General features: G+C 40.7%; 1 protein-coding gene across 1 annotated transcript in view; it reads left to right on the plus strand.

The window, feature by feature from the left end:
* The first annotated feature begins 8,266 nt into the window (after nt 1–8,266).
* LOC141799722 (LHFPL tetraspan subfamily member 4 protein-like) overlaps nt 8,267–22,763 on the plus strand; it is a 33,722-nt gene continuing 19,225 nt past the window's right edge. The window contains exon 1 of the mRNA XM_074682047.1: nt 8,267–9,569. Coding sequence (XP_074538148.1) covers nt 9,161–9,569 — 409 coding nt within the window. The 5' untranslated portion in view covers nt 8,267–9,160. The remainder of the gene's footprint in view (nt 9,570–22,763) is intronic.

Genomic DNA, 22,763 nt, shown 5'->3' on the forward strand with positions numbered 1-22,763 from the left:
CATTGGAGATCACATGACATGTTTTTTTTTAAACAAAGTCAGCTTCTGTGCTTATGACGGCCACAGAGGACCTTTAGGACTCTCAGGAACCAGAACAGTGACTCTGGCTTATATCCTTTATCCATTTGTCTGTTAAGAACTAACAGAGACTTTCAGAGGAGAGGTGACGTTGAAAAATTCAACCAAACTGAATGAGTTGAAACCTTTTTGTACCAGACTGTAAACAGGTTGCTATTGGGATGAAATTTTAATACAAGTGTAGAAGGGGTTTGCTGGGCTTTTGAAGCCAGCCTCGAGTGGACACTTAAGGAACTGCGGGTTTTAGCACTTCAGCTTCATTTAAAAAGAAGGAGGTTAAATATATATATATATATTTTTAAAAACAGCACAGGTTTCACCAAATGTGATACATGAATCATTTGTCATGGTGCATCAGTTTGAAAGATGGGACAACCTGGAGGATGAGGGGGAGCAGTGGGTTTAACCGTCTGCTCCTCTGTAATATGTTCACCATGATAAATCACATCCAATGAACATGTACCTCTCACTGGGAATCACTTCTGTGGCAGTTTATCACCTTGTTTTACACCTACAGTGTGTCTGAAATCAGAGCATTAATATCATCCACCGTTCTGCTGCTGTCATAGAGATGTTTTAACCCTTTCCTGTTTGATGAATGTGAAGTAAATGAATGAAAGGAATAAATGAAAAAGCAGATTTTTATTTTGTAGGTGGTTTTATTATTTCAGCATGAGCTATTTATAGTTAAGCAAATAGTGAACCGGGAGACTTTAACTTACAGTTAATGATGATGAGGAGCAGAGAATGAGAGACACATGTTTACAGATGTACAGAGGATAAACACCAGCAATGAAACCAAACATAAGTTTCAGGGCAAATAGAATCAGGAGAATGTATGTGATTATATTTGCAATTTGTTGAGATATTGATCACAAGTTGAGTTATTACAGAAAACTGGGTGGGAATCTCTGGTACTGCTTTAAACTGGTTCAAGTCCTGTCCTGAGGGCAGGACTTTCTTTGTTGAAATTGGTAACTGTGTCTCAGACCAAATGGCCCTGACATGTGGGGTTCCCCAGAGTTCAATCCTTGGACCCCTATTGTTTAATTTGTACATGCTCCCATTGGGTCAGCTAATACGCAGCTCTAATGTGTCCTACCACAGCTATGCTGATGACACTCAGATCTACGTGTCCATGACGGCAGGCGAACATGGGCCTGTAGATTCACTCTGTCGCTGCGTTGAACAGATCAGTGTGTAGATGCAGAATAATTTCCTCCAGCTGAACTCAGACAAAACGGAAACCATTGTCTGTGGCCCACAGAAACACAGAGAAAGGGTTATCAGTCACCTTCAGACTCTCTCTCTAAATGTGAGTAACCAGGTTAGAAATCTAGGGGTGATACTGGACTCAGACCTGAACTTTAACAGCCACATCAAATCAATAACATCAGTTGCTTTTTACCATCTTAAAAACATCACCAAGATTAAAGGAATAGTGTCTAAACCTGACTTAAAGAGACTGATCCATGCGTTTGTCTCCAGCAGGTTAGATTACTGTAACGGCCTGCTCACTGGACTCTCAAAACGAGCTGTAAGACAGCTGCAGTACATCCAGAACGCTGCTGCTCAGATCCTGACCAGAACCAGGAAATACGACCATATTAGTCCAGAGCTCAGGTCTCTGCACTGGCTTCCTGTGGCTCAGAGAATAGACTTTAAAACAGCTCTGCTTGTTTACAAGTCTCGTCATGATTTAGCGCCAAAGTACATCTCTGACAAGCGAGAACCATATGAACCAACTCGGTCTCTGTAAACCTCAGGGAGAGGTCTCCTGCTGGTGCCCAGAGTCAGGGCTAAACACGGTGAGGCTTCATTCCAGTTTTATGCCCCTAAAATCTGGAACAGTCTGCCAGAAGATGTGAGACAGGCCTCAACTCTGACAATGTTCAAAGCCTGGCTGAAAACAGCTCTGTTTAGCTTATCATACAACAACTGAAAGTATTTTATCTGCACTCTCCTCTTTTAATTTAATTAACCATTTTAATGTTTTAAGGTATGATTTTATGCTATGATTTTATTTTGCCTATTGTGATTTTATTTTATTTTAGCTGTAAATCACTTTGAATTGCCTTGTGTATGAATTGTGCTCTAAGAATAAACTTGCCTTGCCTTATTTCTTGAATAAGTGTGTCAAAGTTGACTCCTCCTTTTAACTTGTGACATCTCCGCGTAGACATATGTTGAGCTTCATTCGCATCACTTTGACGCTGCTCTTGTAAAAGGCCAATTCCTTCCTTCCCCTGGCTTTAAGACTTCTCTGTAGATTATTGCTCATGTATCATAAGGTCTTTTATTCAGCTACTTTTGATGCATGAACAGAAACATCTCTCCTCAATAAAAAAAGAAGCTTTTTCAGACCTTCGTCGGTCGTTCGTGGCAGACTGTAAAGAGCTGATGATGAGACTCCTGTAAAGAGCCGCGTGTCTCGTTTCTGCAACGCTCACAAGTCTCTCTGATTGGGAAGTGATGAGTCAGTCTAAGCTAAATGAGATGCAAATATACAAACAAGCACATGCTGATTGTAGCAAGGCAAGCAGTTACATACGATGTATGAGAGAGAGCCTGAAAGGAGAGGAGGAAATGGTGTAGTAAGAAACGACTGTAAAGGAAAGGATTTCTAGCTGACTGAGCCGGTCTCTGCTCTGGTTCAGGGTTCCCAGTCCCACAAGATGTTTCCAATTCCAATACCGCTGTCCATCTCCAGTCACAGTTTGAGAAGCCTTTCATGATGGGACAGCTGTTTTGAGTTTCCAGATTTGTGTCCAGAAACTCAGTACAAACCAGAACCACCATGCAGCCTGTGATCAGCTGGACGTCTCTGAGCAGAGGAGGCGAGGAGAATAACAGAGAGCACCACACACTGGGGTAAATAAACCATGTGAAACGGAGCGTGGAGAGAGGAATATTGGAGATCCAGGCACAAAGAAGGCAATATACACTTGATTGCCCACTCTGGGCTGTTTCAGGGTCAAAGGTCAGAGGGTCGTGTCTATTTCTGGTGCTGTTATTGCTTGGTTTCTTTGAGAAAAAGAAGCAGAAATAAAATCCACCGCATAACAAACATCTAACAGTGGCTGGAAATCATGATCAAAGTGTCCAGATGTCAGATTTTTCTTTTTTAAAAGTCTGAGTCTTTAAAATGACAATAGCACTATTTTAACGAGGAAAAACAGCTGTGCATTGACAAAGTATTTATCTGTTTAAAGGAAATAAGTCCTTAAAAAACAAATCAGTGCTCTGACTGCATCAGATGTGATGAAATGCTTCCTCCCAGTGTTCAAGATACAGTACTGCAACTCAGCACTGCAAATCAGCTCAGGCACTGAAATTTTTTGTCATCACATCCTGGGCATCTCCCCACAGAGTCAAATGACTATATATAAATTCTTTAATCTATGACTATTTCAACTTTAATCTCAACAATCCCTAAAGCACACATAAAGTAAAAAAAAGTAGCTTTATGTAGCAGCTATGTGTAGATTGAAACAAACATGTTTGACACTGGGGTGAACGGATATGCAACTACAAGCAAAGGGGAAGTTATCAAGATCCCATACACTCCAGAAAGCAATTTGCTTTTTAACGCGCTGTTGCGTGTCTTTGCGTTGTTGACCTGTTTTCTTTATCCCTCCTGCTCCTGTTCATCTGAAGGTACTTGCTCATGGAGACCTGCTACATAAAGAGCAGGGGAGGAGCAGCAGAAGTGATCTTGTTTGTAGAGTAGTGCTGTGTTTTCTCTGTTCAAAAGAGTTTTTTCCATCATATTGGTGGGAAATAATTGGGGATCTTGTTGGGTCTTTTTGAAATTTGTCTTTCTTTTGCATGCCATGATTTATGAACAAACACTGTCTCTTAAATATTTTTTTTCTAGGTGCAAACTACACAAAAAAACACCCTGTTAGAGGGATTAGTGGTGGGGAAATAAACTTCTGTAAATATGGTGTTCACTATGTGTCCAGCAGATGGCAGCCTTAGACAGGCTCAAAGCAACATCAGTGTAGTGCAGGGACAAACTGTTGCAGAGATGACATGAATTATTATAAATTAATAATAAATGGGTTTATGCATAAAATGGCATTAATACAGACAGGAATTTGCAGCATTTTATAGTATATTTCAGCATCAAGAAACCAGAGCTGATGCTCACTATGCAATTTTAAATATATGTATATATATATATATATATATATATATATATATATATATATATATATATATATATATATATATATATATATATATATATATATATATATATATAAAACACTTTTTTTATTATTATTCAAAACAGGTAAGAACCTGTACGTTCATAAACCCAGAAAAGCTTTACCCTATCATCAACCCTCTCAGATCAACAAGCTGACCTCTTAGTATAAAAAAAAATCAAAGTGCAAGAGCAGAATACTCACAAAGATAAAATACATTAACTGAATAAAAAATAATTAGATACTATGAAAGAAAAACAAACAAAGTGCATTTAAAAGTTATGTATATATATCTTTATCTATATTAACAACAATAAAAAAAAAAAAGACTCTGTCATGTCTCAGTGTCCTCAAGTACTGTGGTGTTGGAAAGCTTATGCAATGACGTTACACATATATGAGGCTAACAGTTTATGTTTTTATACTTTCTGAATGTTAAATATAAAATATTTTTCATAATTTATTTATATTTGGTTTATGCATTTTTTTTTATTAATTTGTTCTGTTCTTGTAAATTAACATACATCCAACATTTATTTAATGCATGATTTAGATTTCTTTCTGTCAATTCAGGCATAAATTTATAACTTGTTTTCCTTCTTTCTTTCCTAATGTTAGTATCAAAGGACACAAAATCATGTGTATTGACAAACACCAGAAGGCTGTATTTCAAATGACATGAAGCAAACATTGTGCTGTACACAAAGCAGGTGGCAACTTTTTTTTTTTTTTTTTTTTTTCCCACCGGCCTATAAAAAGATAGACATGACAACAGGTCCTTAAAAGGGAAGCCAAATCATTTAGAGCTGCTCCAGCTGACTGGCTACAGTACCATTTGTTAACCCTCAATGAGTCCTCTGCAGTCATGAGTGGCTGCTTCAAGTCAGCAGAAGATCCTCTCAGATCTACTCTGATGTTGGTTTTAACAACCTAATTGGTCTTTTCAGATTTATCTGTGAGGCAAATGTTTCAGTTGCTATAAAGGTCAGAATGTATACTCTGTTGCGAACTTCAAATTCCTACAATACAGCTTCAGAATCCTCACCAGCATTAGATGTCAGGACCTATCACAGGACTATTTTGACTTCATTTTTGTACAGCAGGAGGCGGTGGAGCCCCAGCATCCATCTTCATAAACAATCAATGGTTTTTACACACACACATTCACACACTGACACACAAACTCTTCTCTTCTCTCCTCTCTTTGGAAACACCTCTCATTTGTCACGAGGGCTCCCCTGGCTGTGTGTACGGCTCTACTTTCTCCCTCTGACATGTCCTCACTTCTGCAGCAGCACTATACCTTCGGCGTCCACCCCTGACAATTTTAGTGCACACAAACACACAGAAATCCCCACATGCTCATGAGTGTGAAGACATGAAAACACACATACACACACACACACAGCCTGTCAACTCTCCTGCTGCGGCTAACAGATGACAGGAGGCCTCAGGATGAAGAAAGAGAGTCTGAGTGCTGTGGAAGTAGACGGCAGTAATACATGCTTGTTTAGACAGCAGCCAGATGTGCTGTGTGTGTGTGTGTGTGTGTCTGTGTGAATGTACACAGCAGCTAGAAGATATGACAGAAAAAAGAAGCTGCTGCATTATTAATCATACATTTACCGTAAGTGTAAAGCATGTGGAGAGGTTGCTCCGTTTCTTGTATTTTTTGTCAAACACAACCTGCTCAAACACCAGATTTTGGCTCTAAGACAAATCATCTTACACAACACACACACTTTGTATGTTCCCCCTCAAAAACATACACTCCTCACACATCACTGTCTTGGCCTACTTTTCCTTGAATATGCTAGCTTGGGGGCAGATGCATTTCTCCCCAGAGTGAGTAAAAGAGCCTTTAATGGACAGAGAATGACAGCTTCAATAGTGAACCTTACATCTGGGCTTACTGAATGGAGAACACATGCATACGTGAGAAGTGTGATACACTCAGCTGTGGAGCCCTTTGATGGTTTTTATGTGCAGATATTCTTGTTCATCATCCAAGGATCACTGTGTTCTGCTTGATCAGCAAAGTGAGAGGGAGAGTTCTGTAGTAGAAATTTATGACAGAGTTGGTTGTCAAAAGAGACAGCTTACAACCGTTTGTGTTAGTGTTCAGTCGATGTAATGACACAAGAAGCCGTGAACATTTCAGACTAGGGTTGGAGGTCAGATGATGGAGTATGCAGAAGAAAAATTAAGTCTGTGTTAACATGTAAACCTGGATGTGGTTAGGTTAAAAATTAAGATGTTATTGTATTATTTTTTGACTGAATGCCTTTTTTGATCCTATCGGTGCACCATAATTGCAAACTACTGAGATGGAGAATTACAAGATGACTACACTTTGAAATGCCATATTTCGCAGATTTTCAAATCTCTTCATTCTCATGCTGCAGAAATCTCTCAATCTGTCTCAAAACTGCTGAAAAAAAAGTCTTAAAATAGCACCAGATCTTCACAAGAAATGTTGAAATGATGAGGTCATCAGAGTGGAGGGGCCGGCCTCAAACACCAAGGTCTGCCCATAGCCCCGCCCCCAGACAGGCCTCCAGAGGGCTGGCCAATCAGAGGGAAGATGGTTTATAAAGGGGGAGCCTTAAAGAGACAGCAGCCATAAGGAAGACTTTTGGACAGATGTTGGAATGAGGGTTTTCTAAACACCAGTGTGAGAAAACTAGGAACCTAAATTCAAACCCTTTTAAAATAGTTTGGATCTGTAAAAAATGTCCTCAGCTTGGCATGTTGTGACCAGTCATGTTGTACTGTCGCTGTGAACCCCAGGATCCCATTGATAATGGTTGAGAGAAGCAGGGGTACCTCAAGGAAACCTAAAAATGCATGAGGAGATTATTTCAATTCCATACGAAAAGGTACCTACCTGACCAGGTAAGGAACCAGGAACCTGTAAGGAAATAGTATTAAACTTTATACCCCATGGAGCTCCACTTGTTTTCCTGACTGAATGTGTTGAACACTGCCGTGAAGTTGGACAGTTCAATCACTGGTCTGCAGTGACTTAAAAACTCAAAAACTACTTGCCATTAAATAAATAGATTACACTGGGGATAAATGAGACCTGAATTATTTTAGTCCTTCTCCAAGCAGCCCTAAAATGATACCCTGAGAGCAAAAGCTCAAAGTGATCACAACTTTTGTTTGTAGTGTACTGATATGGATCTAAACAATGATCCAATGTTCACATGTGCAAACGACAAACAGGCTTATTTGGGACTCACACATAATGTGAAACAGATACTTAACACATGGGTTAAATGTGTGTGTTTTTTTAAATGAAATGTGGTTTTCAGTCACAGTCATCAGCTCTCCCCTCACATTTATTCATGTTATCTACATAGAGAAACAGTACCTTTTTAAAAGCAACCATGCAATCTAGTTTGAGTGGCCATATGTAGATTGGATTTAAAGAAAGAAAGAAAGAAAGAAAGAAAGAAAGAAAGAAAGAAAGAAAGAAAGAAAGTGGAATTGAAGGTATGTTTATTTAAAAATTATGCTGGTTAAGATTAATTCATCAACTGTCAAATCGTGTTTTTGAGTTTTTGGCCACCATTGACGGACGTGTGATTTTCCTTTGGAAATGTCAAGTTGTATCTCTAGAATTGTAGCATTTGGGGTCCAGACTTGACTCCATCCTCTTACTCCAACTCTGATCATGGGGGAAAAAAAAAGACACAAATAAATCACACCTGGATCCTGGGGCCAAAGTTTTCCAGGAAATAGGAATCTATGGATTGACATGTGATGGTCCGATTTTCCTGAAAGACTCATTTTTTCAACAAAACGTGACGGGCACGCGTTGCTTTAATTTCCAATTCAAGGTGAACACAGGCGGGCACGCGCTCGGATGCAAATTCGCGCCTGCTGTCGTGCTGCGTCCGCGCACGTGAACGCGCTCCATCCCTGTCATCAGTACAACATCAGCATCTTCCGGGGCGCGCGCGCAGAGAAACGGGAGGAGGAGGACGGGGAGAGAGAGAGGGTGAGGAGACACTCTGGATAAAGGCTACGACAAAAACCGTGATGATAATGGAGGCGAGGCGGCGGAGGATGTCGGCTTCACGAGAGAGGACTGTTGAAATCTGACAGAGGGCTCGCGCTCAGACATCATCCGCGGTTTTCCTTTTTTTTACTCTTTCATTCTGATCCCACATGCTGTGTGGACTCTGAAGGCGAGTAGTGGGGAGTAGGGGAGCACCCCACGGATGCCTCGGAAGGTAAAAACGGGGTCCACCGCTGGCGCTACAGGCAACAAGACGCATCTCATCTCACGGATGCTAATAAAGGACATCCTGAAGACGGACTGTGGACTGATGGATGAGGATGAAAATCAGCTTTAACCCACCTCCACCCGAGCACTGTGACATAAATGAAACCTTATTTTGATGGATTTTTTTTTACATCATTCATGGTGTAGCCCCAAGGAAACGCGCCTTAGACAGCAATGTTGAATCACTGGTCTTGGTAAATTATTCATTAGTGGTGTAGGTAGGCTATGATTTTTTTGTATTGCTTCAATGTAGCATTTTCTCTCATTCATTTTTACAATGTGTAGTCTTGTGATACCACATACATATTTCCAGGTGACATTCTTTTTACCGTGTGGTTATGTAGGCCCATTTATTAGCCTTTAATGAGAAACATCCAAAGCTGGAGAAGAGGAAGCTTTGATACAGAAACAGACCTGTGTGTAGTGAGATTATTTTATAGATTTGTTCTTGTAACAGCCTGGAAAGAGAAAAGAACGTGGGTGGAAAAAAGAGATCAGAGAAGTGTACATTTAAACGACAAGGAAGAAACAAACAAATAATAATAATTAAAAAAAACAAAAAAAAAAAACACCAAACATGTTGCCTTCCCAAGAAGCCTCCAAGATCTACCATGACAATTACATGCGCAACTCCCGGGCCATCGGGGTGCTTTGGGCCATCTTCACCATCTGCTTCGCCATCGTCAACGTGGTGGTGTTCATCCAGCCCTACTGGATCGGCGACAGCGTCAACACGCCGCAGGCCGGCTACTTCGGCCTCTTCCACTACTGCGTGGGTTCCGGGCCGTCGTCCAGCCGGGAGCTCACCTGCGTGGGCAGCTTCTCCGACTTCAGCTCCATCCCGTCCGGAGCCTTCAAGGCGGCCTCGGTGTTCGTGCTGCTGTCCATGGTGCTGATCCTCAGCTGCATCGCCTGCATGGCGCTCTTCTTCTTCTGCAACACCTCCACCGTTTACAAGACCTGCGCCTGGATGCAGCTGCTGTGCGGTAGGCTCTCTCTGAATCCCTGAGCGTGGGATTTTTCCCTTTCTATTTCCAGCCACACACACAGAAATAAGGAGGAAGCATGACACAAACAAACCTAATGAACCACCAGGTTGCATTTTCACGATTATCGACTTTACACTGTTTGTGCACATTTACTGTGAAGACATTCTTGATCTGTCTCCACCACATCCAACACCTTTATTTATCTCCTTCTAATAATCAGACCTCTTTCTTTTCTCTTAAACTCGATGGCTGATTGTAAAACTGGACTAAATGAATGATAAAGAGGAGGTTTTGCTGTATATGTTTGCATCAAACCAGGAAATCCCCACGTCAGGGCTGTTAGTGCAACACCAAAGATCATTACAGACTCCTAAGGCAGTTTATTGAATATCCCTTTCTCACGCTCCTATAGAAACATCATAAGGAGCCCCACGTGACTCCACGCTTGGCTAGAAATAAGGTGAAAGGTGTTTGTGCAGCATTCTGCCATTGTCTGTTCCCTCTCTAAAATCAATAGTCTAAAGAGAAGAGGCCATGTCTTGTTGCAGTTAATTAGGAGTGTTGCACAGATTTTCCTTCCCTGCAAACAAACAGCACGGAGACAGTAGGAGCACATTCTGCTGATTATTCACGCACACAAAGCGATACGAGGCAGGAGCATCCCTCCTATCATTGATATTCTGAGGATACACCAGAGCATCTGTACGGAGAGCAGCAGCAGCAGCAGCAGGATCACAGCGTTATGCTGATGAAATGCAAATATCAGCCATTCATCCATTTCAGCTCATGGTATGGGCTACGAGGCAGTGTGGTGTGGTGGGGTGTGATGGAGTTGTGAATTCACTCTCCTGAGACTCGGGGCTTACATCGGGCTATTTTGAGGGATGATTCCAGGTCGATTGGATTACTGTTTCCAGGATGCTGTTGTTTGCCTCCTGCTGCTGTAGATGGATCACAATTTGCAGGCGTGATGTGGGATAAATGGAAGCTCCCCAACACATCCAGGACAGACCAGAATTACGCTCACTTCAGGGACTGCTGAATTGCCTTGGTAGAGCCAAGACAAAGAGATCTGCTGCCTGTATAAACAGTTGGGTTTTTGCAGAGAAAGATTGAGTCTTGTAAGCACTTTGAGACACCGTTTATAGCACTGAGGCAGATAACTAAAAGCTCCAGAAATCTAACGTCAAGCCAAGATTTCCACACAGTCCTTTTTGAACATTTTACTGCTCTGCGAGGCACATTAACTACACCCTTTACTTTCTTCCTTTCAAGACAAAACTTGGCAAATACTGACATTTAAGAAACTCCACAAGAAACTTAAGGTCCTCGTTGATCGTCGTGATCAGGGATTACGAGCTCTTCCCAACATATCCAGGACAAACAGGAATCGTGCTGCTGAGTGCACAATAAGGTGTGTGTGGAAGTGGTTTCTTTCGGAGGGATCCTGGGGAAACACCTTTAATATGTGCAGTTTATTTATGATTTTTACAGCACATGGTCCGAGAAAAAAAACACATAGACCATTAGACTGTTAGTTTTATGGTCTTTTTAGGTATTTCCAAATGCCAGTAATGAAAACCCTTCAGGGAGATTCTTGATTGAACCGAATACCCAGTTAAAAAGCAAGATTATGGCACTGCACTACAAAAAACCTGAAATCTTATGAAGTGTTTTGTCTTTTTTTAAGTAAGAATTGTTTAATTATACTTGATATGAGCCACATCCAACTGGTCAGTCTAGAAAATCTCTTGTTTTAAGTTAATTAAAGTCAAAAATGAGGTCTGAATTGCTTGTAACAAGTAAAAAATAATCTGCCAATGGAAAAAGAGGAAAGTTACTTGTATTAATATGTTTTTCTAGTTTTAAGTAAATTTCAAGCAAACAAGACTTGATAAGGTATCTGATTTTTCCATTGTGAGCATAACACAGGACTCTTGACACCAGACACCAAAGAAGCTTGAAATTCAGCTTTTATATGATTTCTATTAGTCTAGCATTAATGCTCAACAAAAAGCAGTTGTCTTCGGAGTAGAGGCATTTTTGTGCATTTTTTAGTCTTTATTCTGATGCCTCTGTTGTAGAAAACCCCTCTTTCAGCCTCTGTCTGAGATGCATCTTTTTAGCTGCTGTCTCTTTAAGGCCCCCCACTCCATAAACCCCCTTCCCTCTGATTGGCCAGCTCCCCGGGGGTCTGTTGCAGGCAGAACCACGGGAAGAGCCCCTCCAATGTGACATGAACCAGTACCAGTAAACCAATATGTGATGACCTCATCTTTTTAGCAAGTCTTGTGAAAATCTCATGAGCTCTTGGGGAGATCACATGAAGACTTTGTGCAATTTCAAAGGATTCTAATTAGGGATGGGTACGAGTAATCAAGTACTGGAATACTCGCCTTTAACCCCATTATTCGAGCAACATTTTGTTGTTTGCGGACCTGTGCAAGTGCTGTTACTGGTGACATAACTTGAACACACACAGCTTGACATGTGTGACCCAGCGTTTTGTCTTCGCCTAACTGGATATACTAGGTAGGAAATTATTAACAGCATGGAAACTTACGTCTTCTACGGCCACAGCTTCAGCCAGTTTTCAGCAAAAACAACTGTTTTGCAGCAGGTGCGGCAACTCTCTAGGAACATGTTATTACACCAAAAGCAAATGCACAAAAAATGCAGAATCGTTTGCTACACTTGAGACACATTTCAGTCAAGAAAAGTGATGTCTGGAAGTACTTCGACAAAAACGATGAAGTGAATGTCCAGTGCAAGACATAAGCGTTAAATTTGCATGCAATGGAATAACAAGTTTGATGCTAAACCACGTGTGCAAAATAATATAACAGCTGATGCAGGCTGTCTCACATCACGTCATTTGCTAGCCCTGTTAGAACATCGTTGTGACAAAACCAGAATGGAAACGATTGGCTTGCTAAAAACTTGAGTACAGGTACAAGTCACTGCCCCTGGGGAACAACATTTATGAGAGCGGAAAAGATGTACTTAATGACTTTAATTACCGGGAGGTCCGTGTCCAATGGACCCTATTTTCGTTAATGGTTAAAATAAAAAATATACATAATCTGTGAGTATTCCTAAATTTTAATACACATGAAGTAAAATATAAAGCAAAAGGTTTACAAGTCTGCACCATCTCTTTAGGACAAAGGTCCTGCATTGTGAGTGTATATCCATGTTTAAAATTTAAAAAGCATGATACCCTCCTTTAAGGATCAGGTTATAGTCTACAGTTTCTTCAAATGAAAAAAAAAGGAACTTAATGTATCAAAACATTGACAAACATGCTAAATAGGAGTAGTCAGAGCCTATGATGATAGTTTAAAATGCTAGTTATGTCAGGTGTCAAAAGCTGAACAGTACTTCAGGTTTGCAGTATGAGAAAAAAAAATATTGACATATTTAGGATGGAATTGGACATTTTCATTTTAATCTGTGTCACGCAAAAATGAGGAAAAGGAAAATTCAAACTTGTAAATAGATGCACATTGTTGTCGAAAAAGTCCATAACTCACATATACACTTTCACACTTTCAGCTTCTATTCCAAAAGTTGTATCAGTTTTAAGATTGATTCATTTTTACTTGGAATGAAACAAAGTAAAGCAGATTTGTTGCTGCTAACTTTGCAGATTTGAGCATCAGTGTATTTTTATCTGCAACAAGACACAGGATTGATGTGTGAGAGAGAAAAAAAAAGACAAAGTGACCCCTCTGTTAATCTATGATGATTTGATGTCATGAGGCTAAGTGAATAAATTTCCATGTCAGCAGAAACTTAACCTTTGAGCAACGAGAGCACCACGGCTTTCTCTCTGAAGACACAACAGAATCATGATCTCTTTCATACGCACATTACTAGCATGCCTCCTGTGTGCATCCCACTTCTTTATAAGCTGATCAATGTGATAAATAGGCCAGGCAAGAATGGCGTGGGAGTGGAGAAACAGTCAGCATACTGACTGAGAGCGAGGAAAAGAGGGAGAGATCAGCACTTTTTCTCCCTTCTGTATTGTTCTTTCCTTCATCCTCATCTACCCACTCTGTCCTCTGTTCTGCCGAGTGTGTTGAAAAGGTTCGGTGCTCTGCAATCAGCACGAATCGGACAGAATAGCAGAGGTACAGATTTTAGAAATCCTCATGACTAAACAGGATCTGAACCCCGGTTTCTGCATGAACCATTAATCAAGTGAAACATTGCTGAGACGCAGCGGTGGAAGGAGTTTCAGGCTGCTCATGTAATGTTCTGAATCTCTGTTACTGAGGGAAGATTGTCTTACACACAGAAATAAACTCAGAGAGGAAGAGTTCTGGTGAACATTGGCATTTTTGATCCTGCTTTTTATACCTTGAGTGGTTGTTTGGCGTCAGGCTTCCTGCAGACGGCCACGAGATCAACCTTTGGACACTCCCAGTGCTGAAACCAAGAACTTGGCCAAGCATAGAGATATAAAATGTTAAGTCCTCTGAAAAGAAGAAACCGTTTTCCAAACTGTCCTACGCCAAAAAGAACTCAATTTTTGAGATTTTGTATTGTGTACACACAGTTGATGGTGTAAATGTTGGTTTTAGAATTGAAGCTAATATTTCAAGTTTGCTTTCTCTTCTTTGACCATTAGGGGTAACTCCGGTGGCAGGAAGTGGTTCAGCAGTTAGGTTCACCTCTGACGTCCTTTGCTTTATAATTTGTTTGTTGCTTTGTTGTTGTTTTGCTGCGTCAAATAGCCCTCTAACTTTTTATCCTTGTCTGTTTGTATCTGCGTCCCCTCTAAATTTGGAGTACTTGCCAGAGTTTGTGAAACTTCACAAGGTTCTGCCGTCCTTCCCGTGGTTGTGTGTGATGTGTTGTGGAGGGTGGTTGTCTAATAGGCTTGGCGGACAGCCTAATGCTCTTCACCACCTTGGAGATGATCATTTAATCATCCACTCTGCCCTGCTGGGTGCAGCTCTCCTGGCATCGCTCAGTGACAGTGAGTGTACCACAGCAAATACAGCTCGGGCCAACATGAACCACTGGAGGTCTCGATCCAGGCCAAACAGACCAAATGTGTCAATTATAGAGTGGTTTGGAGGCTGGGTGTGACGGTTTGTTAGCATGTTGCTGTAACGGGAAGGTCAAAGCTGTGTTTATGACTGCTAAGAGTATAATAAGAAAAAATACTTCCATACGGCCATCACAAATCACTCATAGAATACAGCAGGACTGTCAAATGACTCTACATAGTCACGGCTCCCTCTTTAATCATTATTTTGAATTTAAATTTAAATAATGTGACATGATATTACCAAAGAAGAAGCCTGACAGCCTACAGTGGAGGTTAAATGTATTGTATCGATCAGACAGACGGCAAGTTTTTATTGTGGATTTGATTCTTTTGTAAAGCCAAAGTCAGAGTTGTTAGAGAATCTAACCAGAGGATTACTGATGGAGCTTTTTGTTTTCAGCATCAGAAATTAAAGAAATTATGAAAAGAAGTCTAAAGCAAGCAGATGCTGGACTCTTGGCAGAGCTCAGTGACACAACGTGTCTATGAGCTGAAAATGAGCCAAATTGGCCTCAAAGTTTACTGAACTCAGTCACAGTGACTGAGGTTAATGCACTTCAAAATGTGCCTCTAATAACTTTGGCAAAGAGGAGTCGCTATGCTTTCCAAAAGGGGACAATAAAGCAATACTAACTTTAATAAATGTAAACTACAGCCAAAGAAACAAATCCTAAAAGAAATGTAAGTGCCAATGTTTCCACGCACAGGCTGCACTTCTCTTATTTTTCTGGTGGATATCCAAAAACTAACCAGGTTGGTCGCCTTGTTCTGAGGCAGAATAGGCTCACTCCTATTTAACATTGAGGTATTGCACCATTCAAACTTGTATGATCTCAATACAAAAAAGAAGGTTATTTAATGTGTCCAATGTAAGAGGACACATTAAATAACCTTAATTTAACAGTGAATTGCAACCATGAGTGAGGAGGGTACAGGGTTCAGCTGGCATAATACCTTCAAGAAAAAAAGCCAAACATCCAGGATATCATTTTACAGATAATTTCAGTAATTTTACAGTATTGTATAATGTTTTTGAAAAACAGGAAAAAAAATACCCTGAAAATTTGGCCCTAATGATTGTAAAATTTAGAATTTTTTTTTTTTTGACTGTGTACTATAACTGAAATTATCTATAAATCTACTAGGATTTCGTTGTTTTATAAGAAAACAGGAAAAACCTGTTAAAAATTAGAGACCATTTCCTGTAAAACTACTCTTTTTTAACTGTGTAGTCCAGAAGCTGATAAAACCAAACTCTCTCCTTCTATGAAAGGACAGTATTAATTGGTGTCCCATGCCCCAAAATTTCCACACATTTTTGTTTTGTTGAAGGACAAAAACACTTGGTCAGCTTGAGGAAATAATTAAAGTAAAAGTATGTGACTTATAATAGAGACATTTGAACAGTTTGACGTTTAATTGGCTTCTTAATGAGGTCAGTGTTGTCATTTGTCTTTTCTCTTTTTAAAGGTGCCAGCCAGGTCTTTCTTCTGACACCCAAAATTAATAATTTGTCAAAACAGGAATTTCTATCAGGCAAAGAAGTCACACAAGGCTATACACGCTGAAATGTGGATACTTGCACTGAGGCCCCGTTTACACGACAATGTTCCACCCAAAAATGCTAAAACACAGTGACAAATCTGTGTTGACACAGCGCTGAGGGACTCAAAACGCTGTAATAAGCATGCCAGGCCTGTAGTTGGCGCTATAACTGTCTTGTCCAGAAGCCGCTTTTGGTAGATCTCCAACAAAGTAGAGTTGAGCTGATCATCTGGTATATTGGTGAATGCTAAGTGCAAAAGTGGAACAAATGCACATTTTGTTAAAGACGGTCAGCAGATTTAGCAGATTGAGCAACACAAGCACTACATGGTAGTTTGCGACAATCATAACGATGGTACTGTTGGACTGTTGTATGCATTGTTTACTTAGTTTACTGAGTATGTTTAAAAGCAGTCAAAATTATTATCTGTTTTTAGAAGATTTAAAATAATAATGAGGTCTGGAACAAGCCACAACGTGACCCAGCGTAGGTTTAATCAACAGGTTTTCTCCCTGTAATCCCCCATTACATCACACCCAGATGAATAATGGGATCATTTTTCAGTCAGATCTCTGACAAAGAATCATTTTTCCTCATGTGAAAAGTGGGAGAGGTGGGCTAGATTTCCCAAAAGCCTCGGAGGTGTGTGAGGATCTCACTGCTCACACCTTAGCTCGGAATTAAATTAATCCAGCAGAAAATGCTCCTGGGAAAACCAAGTGTTTTACTTTTTATTCACCTTTTTTCAGCTCAAATAAATGTAGTGCTCCGAGCTCAGAGGAAATTCAGGAAAGATTGAAGTTATTCCAGTCTGATGACTGTCATTTCTGTATCTTACTGTCTGTTTCCAGTCCGTGTTATCTCTTCCAGCCCTGCAGCGACATGTAGGTAATGTTACTCCAGCTTGATGACTTCTTTTATCCCTCCTCTCCTACATCAGCTCATGTCTCCATCCCTCCTTCATGTCCTCTCTGTCTGCTGCAATATTAAACAGAACTAAGCAGGACATGGGCTGTGGCTCAAGGGAGGAGCTGTCCTGGGAGAAACGACCTGTCAGTGACTGCTCGGTGTGTGTGTGTGTGTGTGTGTGTGTGTGTGTGTGTGTGTGTGTGTGTGTGTGTGTGTGTGTGTGTGTGGTAAATGGACTGCACTTGGATAGCTTCTCACTGGTCTCAAAGCACTTAACTCCACATGTCAACATTCACCCTCTCACCTACATTTACACACAGCTGGAAAAGATGTCTAAACAAGCTTCTTTCTTATTAGAATTGACTTGAAATCAAATTGCATCACATTTACACTCATATACGTGTGCTTTTGGATGAATCTGAGGCTCAGTATTTGGCTCATGACCCTAGCATATGCAGATTGAAGAAGTCTAGAATCTCCTGATTTGCAGACCACCTTCTGTGTAAATCTCCGTCCACGCTTTAGTAAAGTTATTAACAGTAGTGACGTCTGTTTGTAGAGAAAGCCGTGTTTGTTGTATCCTCTCTGCCTCATACTGAGTTGCTGCTGTTTGGCAGATATCTGTGGGGACCGTTGGCCTTATTACACTCCAGTTTCTCTGCGGTGAACTGGTTGTAATGGTGAGTAACACTGGGAGTGGGATGATCCTGGTGTGGGTGTTTTATAAAAATACTCTGCTCAGCTTCAGCTGCTGTAAAAACACCTGTGAATTGCAGACCTGTAATGTGTTTGCAGACTAAATCTGTTTGGTTTTTTGTGAAATATTAACTTAAAGATTATTATAAAAGACTGAGGGCCTCATCTACTGAGATCCCAAGTAACAAGCGCTAAATTATGTGTGCAAAAGAAACAAAGTGCACACGCTATTTATGGTTGTGTTGTGGTTGATCTTCAACTATTATGTGTGAAATTGATAACAGGTGTAAAAGTGGTGTGATTAGCCTTTTTTAAAGTGTGGGGTCTGCAGAAATTTCGTTACTTGTTTGTAAACACAACATTCAAATTTGGCTCCTCCTCCTCAGGTCAGTGCCAGCAGCAGCACACACCCACCGCCTCTGGCCTTGACTATGTGAACACACTCACTAGCCCAGCAACCACCTGTCGCATCACATTTCTTTCTGGGAGAGACTCCAGAGCAGTGCACTTGACTTTACATGATCAGGAAATACCAGGACTGGCTCCTGACCAGCCCTAGGGCCATCCTGCAGCTCAAAAATGGCATCAGTGGAAAGACCATATGTCTTAAAAAAAAAATATTTCTGACAATCCAAATGTGTGGACTCAAGCACAGAAGATTCTCTCTTTCTGTTGTCTATCATTGGACTTATACCTCCATCTTGCCACAATGACCTTTGCCATGTGTGTGTAACACTGTGCCAGTTTGCACCTGCCTTTCAAACATGCTAGATATAGATGGAAAAACACCACATGCAAGTTTCAAGTTCAAGAAATCAGATTGCAGGTGCCAAATGGTTACATTTGCATCCCCTCCCCCAATATTTTGCGAGTTATGATAATCTGCATACATTCTGCTTATCCATGGAGGTGAACATGCTAAATGAATGGTATATGCTTATTTGCTCATCGGCCAGATACAATCCTCGGTGCACCAAGTTTGTACATCAGATCGCACCCACTATCAAGTTTGCACATGTTTTCACAGCTGGGAACCAGATCCAGCTTAATCTGTTCTTTGTTCACAAAGGTGTCATCAGGGAAGTTGAGAGCCCAAACAGCTCAGTTGTGGCTAAACGTAAACATCTCTGGCTGTTTTCTGGTACTATTTTGTGCAGCCGAGAGTTAGACAGTGCAACATCATCAAATAGTGTTTAAAACTGCATTGTTCCCTCTTCCTCTCACACCTAAGTTTCCTTTTTTTTTTTGTTTCCTCAGGTGCATCATTGCCATCCCTCAAGAGAAAATACACATTTTGTTCATAAATGGTACAAACTAGAGACAGCAGGAAGTGTGGTAAAGGCACCCCTTCTATTTAGAGCACATTGTCATTAATATTCACATCCATATGTTCCACTATTAGCTAACGCAGCCAGACTCGATGCCCTCAGAGCAGATCTGTCTCCAAAAAGTGTTGCAGGATCAAGAATCTTCAATTCATTTTATTGCACCCTGGATATTTGCTTTTTGTATTTGTCGCTCATTTACAATTGAACATTTCTGCAGTGCATCAGTGCTGGTATTTTCTGCAACAGGGTATAAAGCGTGTGAGTGTGTGTGCGTGCGTGTGTGTGTGCGTGTGAGAGGAGAAACAGAATGAACGTGAAACACAGCAGTGAATGAATTTGTGCACTCATCCTCCATGCTCCTCCCCCTCCTGTGTGTGTTTTCGAGTGTGTGTGATGTCGGTGTCTGCGTGACCACACACGCGTCTGTTCACGTGAGCGTGTATAACAGCGGGTAAATGTGTGTGTGATGGTGTGAGAGTTGAATTATTAATGAGAGCGTTTTCTTCCTCTGCTCGGGAGCTGCTGTGCGTGTGTATTTATTTATTAATTATTTTATTGCTGCACTGGTGAGTGTGTGCACGCTGTTACTGTGTGTGTGTAAGCAGCTTCACATCTGTGGTGACGCACTGTGCACATATGTAGATGAACGCTCCCACATGCATGTGTTTCCCTGCAGAGATAAATAGATGCTGCAGTGGCGAGTTAAATATAGCCGAACAGAGAAAGAAGAAGGAGGGGAGAAGAGATTCCCGGGGGATATCCCTGCCTCGCTCCCCCCACCCCCTGAATCCCCCTCTCTGAGATTTTCTGGCCGGCGTTTCCCGACCAAACGTACATGTTTTAATTATCAGGCACTTAATAAATAATTACCAAGTCACAGGGGTGTTTCTAAAAATATCCTGACAGCTGAATAATGGATTCCTCTGACCCTTCTCAGCATTGTCACTCTGCCTTGTGCGTTTGAGTTTGTGTGCATGTAAGTGTGTATGAGTGCACAAGAGTGAGAAATAAAGCGTCAGAAAGAGGAAGGCCCTGGAGCTTGTTGATAAGATGAGGACGTGGGAGGAAAAATGGAAATTCCCATCGTATACATCATTGATGCTTCTCATCAATGACTAATCTTTACTGAACATTTAACCGTCAGTTTAAAAGGATGGAAATGTTCGTTCCTTTACTGTAGTGGTGGTTTACATCTAAAGACTTCTTCATGATATCTTGATTTCTCTCATGTTTACACAGCTGCTTACTCATCTTTTCACTCTTGTCAGTGTCAGGGATGACAGATGATAAAAGAATTTCTCCTATTGTTTCTTTTTCCACATTTCTATTTCTGTCCTCTTTATAATAGCTACCTTTTGGACTGCTTTCATAACTGGATTGAGTGATGGGATAACTTGTGTGGAAGAGTCTCAAAACTACTGGTTCAATCTTCACATCACTGTGTCACTTGTCTACATTAAAAAAAAAGTAGTTTCTAATTTTTTTTTAACAAGTTGCAAATGCTTTGGGACATCCATGCAGATGATTATGTTCAATTCTCTGCTGTTTCCTACATTATCAGCTGTTGATGTCATGTTGATCAAAATGGATCATCATGGGTCTCTGTTGAATAGTCTCACCCCCCACAACATTTAGTCATTAGTTCACAAGTCTTTACATGCAAAAAGGTTGAACAAGTTATTATAGTATAACAAAAATCTTTTCACACAATTCCAGTGGAATTTTTTTCTAAATCTGTCTGGATTGGTTAATTTCTCCCTGGTCAATTTTGACTTTCTCCAACAATCAGAAATCTGTGAAGCATCAAATGAACTAATGATCAATCAGTTTTCTGAAATAGCTCAAAGGGTGCATCTCATGAACCATCAACTGGCAAGTATGTATGTGTACGTTCCTCCGGCAACAAATTTCCTGTAAAAGCACAATAAAGATTTATCAGACCTGTGAACCATGTTCTTAATCATAAGCTTACAAAAGCCAAGGTTGGTTGAAGGATGCAGCCAAAAGCTGGGAGAACAACTGTGTCCTCAATCATTCAGACTTTTTGTGGACAGAGAAGATCTTTGTTGTGATGTGGATGAGAATTTGTGGCCCAGCAAACAGGAACATAAGGAGGTGTAGGAAGACTGCACTGACCTGTAATTCCCACAGCACTGCATGAAGAGTTTTCCCTAAAGAGACTGATCTATGTTCATCACAATGATGGGGTCAGTCAACAAGTTACAGCACAAACAGTGAAAGTGAAAATATGAATTTTGTCCAATCTATTGTACTCAATCTTCCACACACACAAAGATGTTACTTAAAGTTTATGATAACCATCATCAAAACTTAAGCCATAGTTTACATCAGAGCATCCCTCCAGAGTAAACTGTTATACTGACAACATGAGTCACCACTTTGAATGTCCTATCCATACACACTGATACGTTTACTGACACAGAAATTTGCTTTTAAGGGATAAATTGAGGATTTTGAGAAGGAGACTGGATTTTGCAGGTAATCCATGGTGTTTTGCCATTTGTACGAACTGTTCTGAGAAATGCACTTACTGTTTTGCAAATGGCGAGGATGATTTGAGAAATGTACCAAAGCAACTGAGAAAAACTGTAAGACATTATTGTAATCTAGAAAAGTGGCTTTAGCGGAGAAGGAAGAGGAGATTGATGCACTGGACATGCTAGAAATCAAAAACTTCAGATGACACACACACCTTGGACTACTGATGTGAAACCATTCAGTGTTCTCCTGTTGACTCAACTTTTAGAAAAAAAGAAAAAAAAAAGAAAAAAAATTTACAACAGCCACTTTTCAAGCCACTTTTCTCAACGCTGCTACCTGGCCTGTGACTGGTCTCTGGGTCCCCGGGCCTACCCCCCGCTGGATTTCTTGTCCTTAGTTCTATTCTTTCCTGTACATGTTAGGGTCAGCCTTGAGACCTGACCTGTAACATCAGCTAGTTGGACCAGGTCACATTTGAAAGGCCTGCAATCCAAACTAAATGGAAGAAAAGCGACTTTTGATGTCGTAGATTTTGAATATGTAGCAAAAGTCTTGGAAATAAGCAATGGTGGTTTAAAATAAGGATATTAAGTAACAACGCTGGATGTTTAAACTAAACATGCAGATTTTTCTCTCCTCATAACTCCGAGCTGGCTCATGACATATTGTGGGGAGGGGCCTCAACCACCAAGGTCTGCCCATAGCTCTGCCCCTGACAGGCCTCCAGAGGGCTGGCCAATCAGAGGGAAGGGGGTTCGTAGAGTAGGGAACCTTAAAGAGACAGAAGAAAAATGAAGACGAAGGCTGAAAAAAGAGTTTTCTTGTAAAAAATAGTGCTAGGAAAAAAAATAGATTTAAATCATATGAAGATACTGTGGGTGTACCAGAAGGACAAAAGAAAGATTACAAAAAGGACAATACATCATCTGATGAAAATAGATGATGATAGATGGAAATGTCAACCAAATGGTCATCACACGTGGTTTATTTACTGACTAGTGCTCCACTGTGGTCTTGCTTTCTGTTCAGGTGTGGCACAGCTACGCTGGTCTGGGTCTCCATGTTTGTTAGTGTGGTTTGTTTGGTTCTTTGATTGATGTCTCCTGGGTGGAAACCTGACAAAATGAATGATCTTTGAGGCTACCTTC

Source organism: Halichoeres trimaculatus, unplaced genomic scaffold, assembly GCF_033239565.1.
Source record: "Halichoeres trimaculatus isolate MK-OKI-2021-1 unplaced genomic scaffold, fHalTri1.1 fHalTri1_scaffold_11, whole genome shotgun sequence".
Taxonomy (NCBI): domain Eukaryota; kingdom Metazoa; phylum Chordata; class Actinopteri; order Labriformes; family Labridae; genus Halichoeres; species Halichoeres trimaculatus.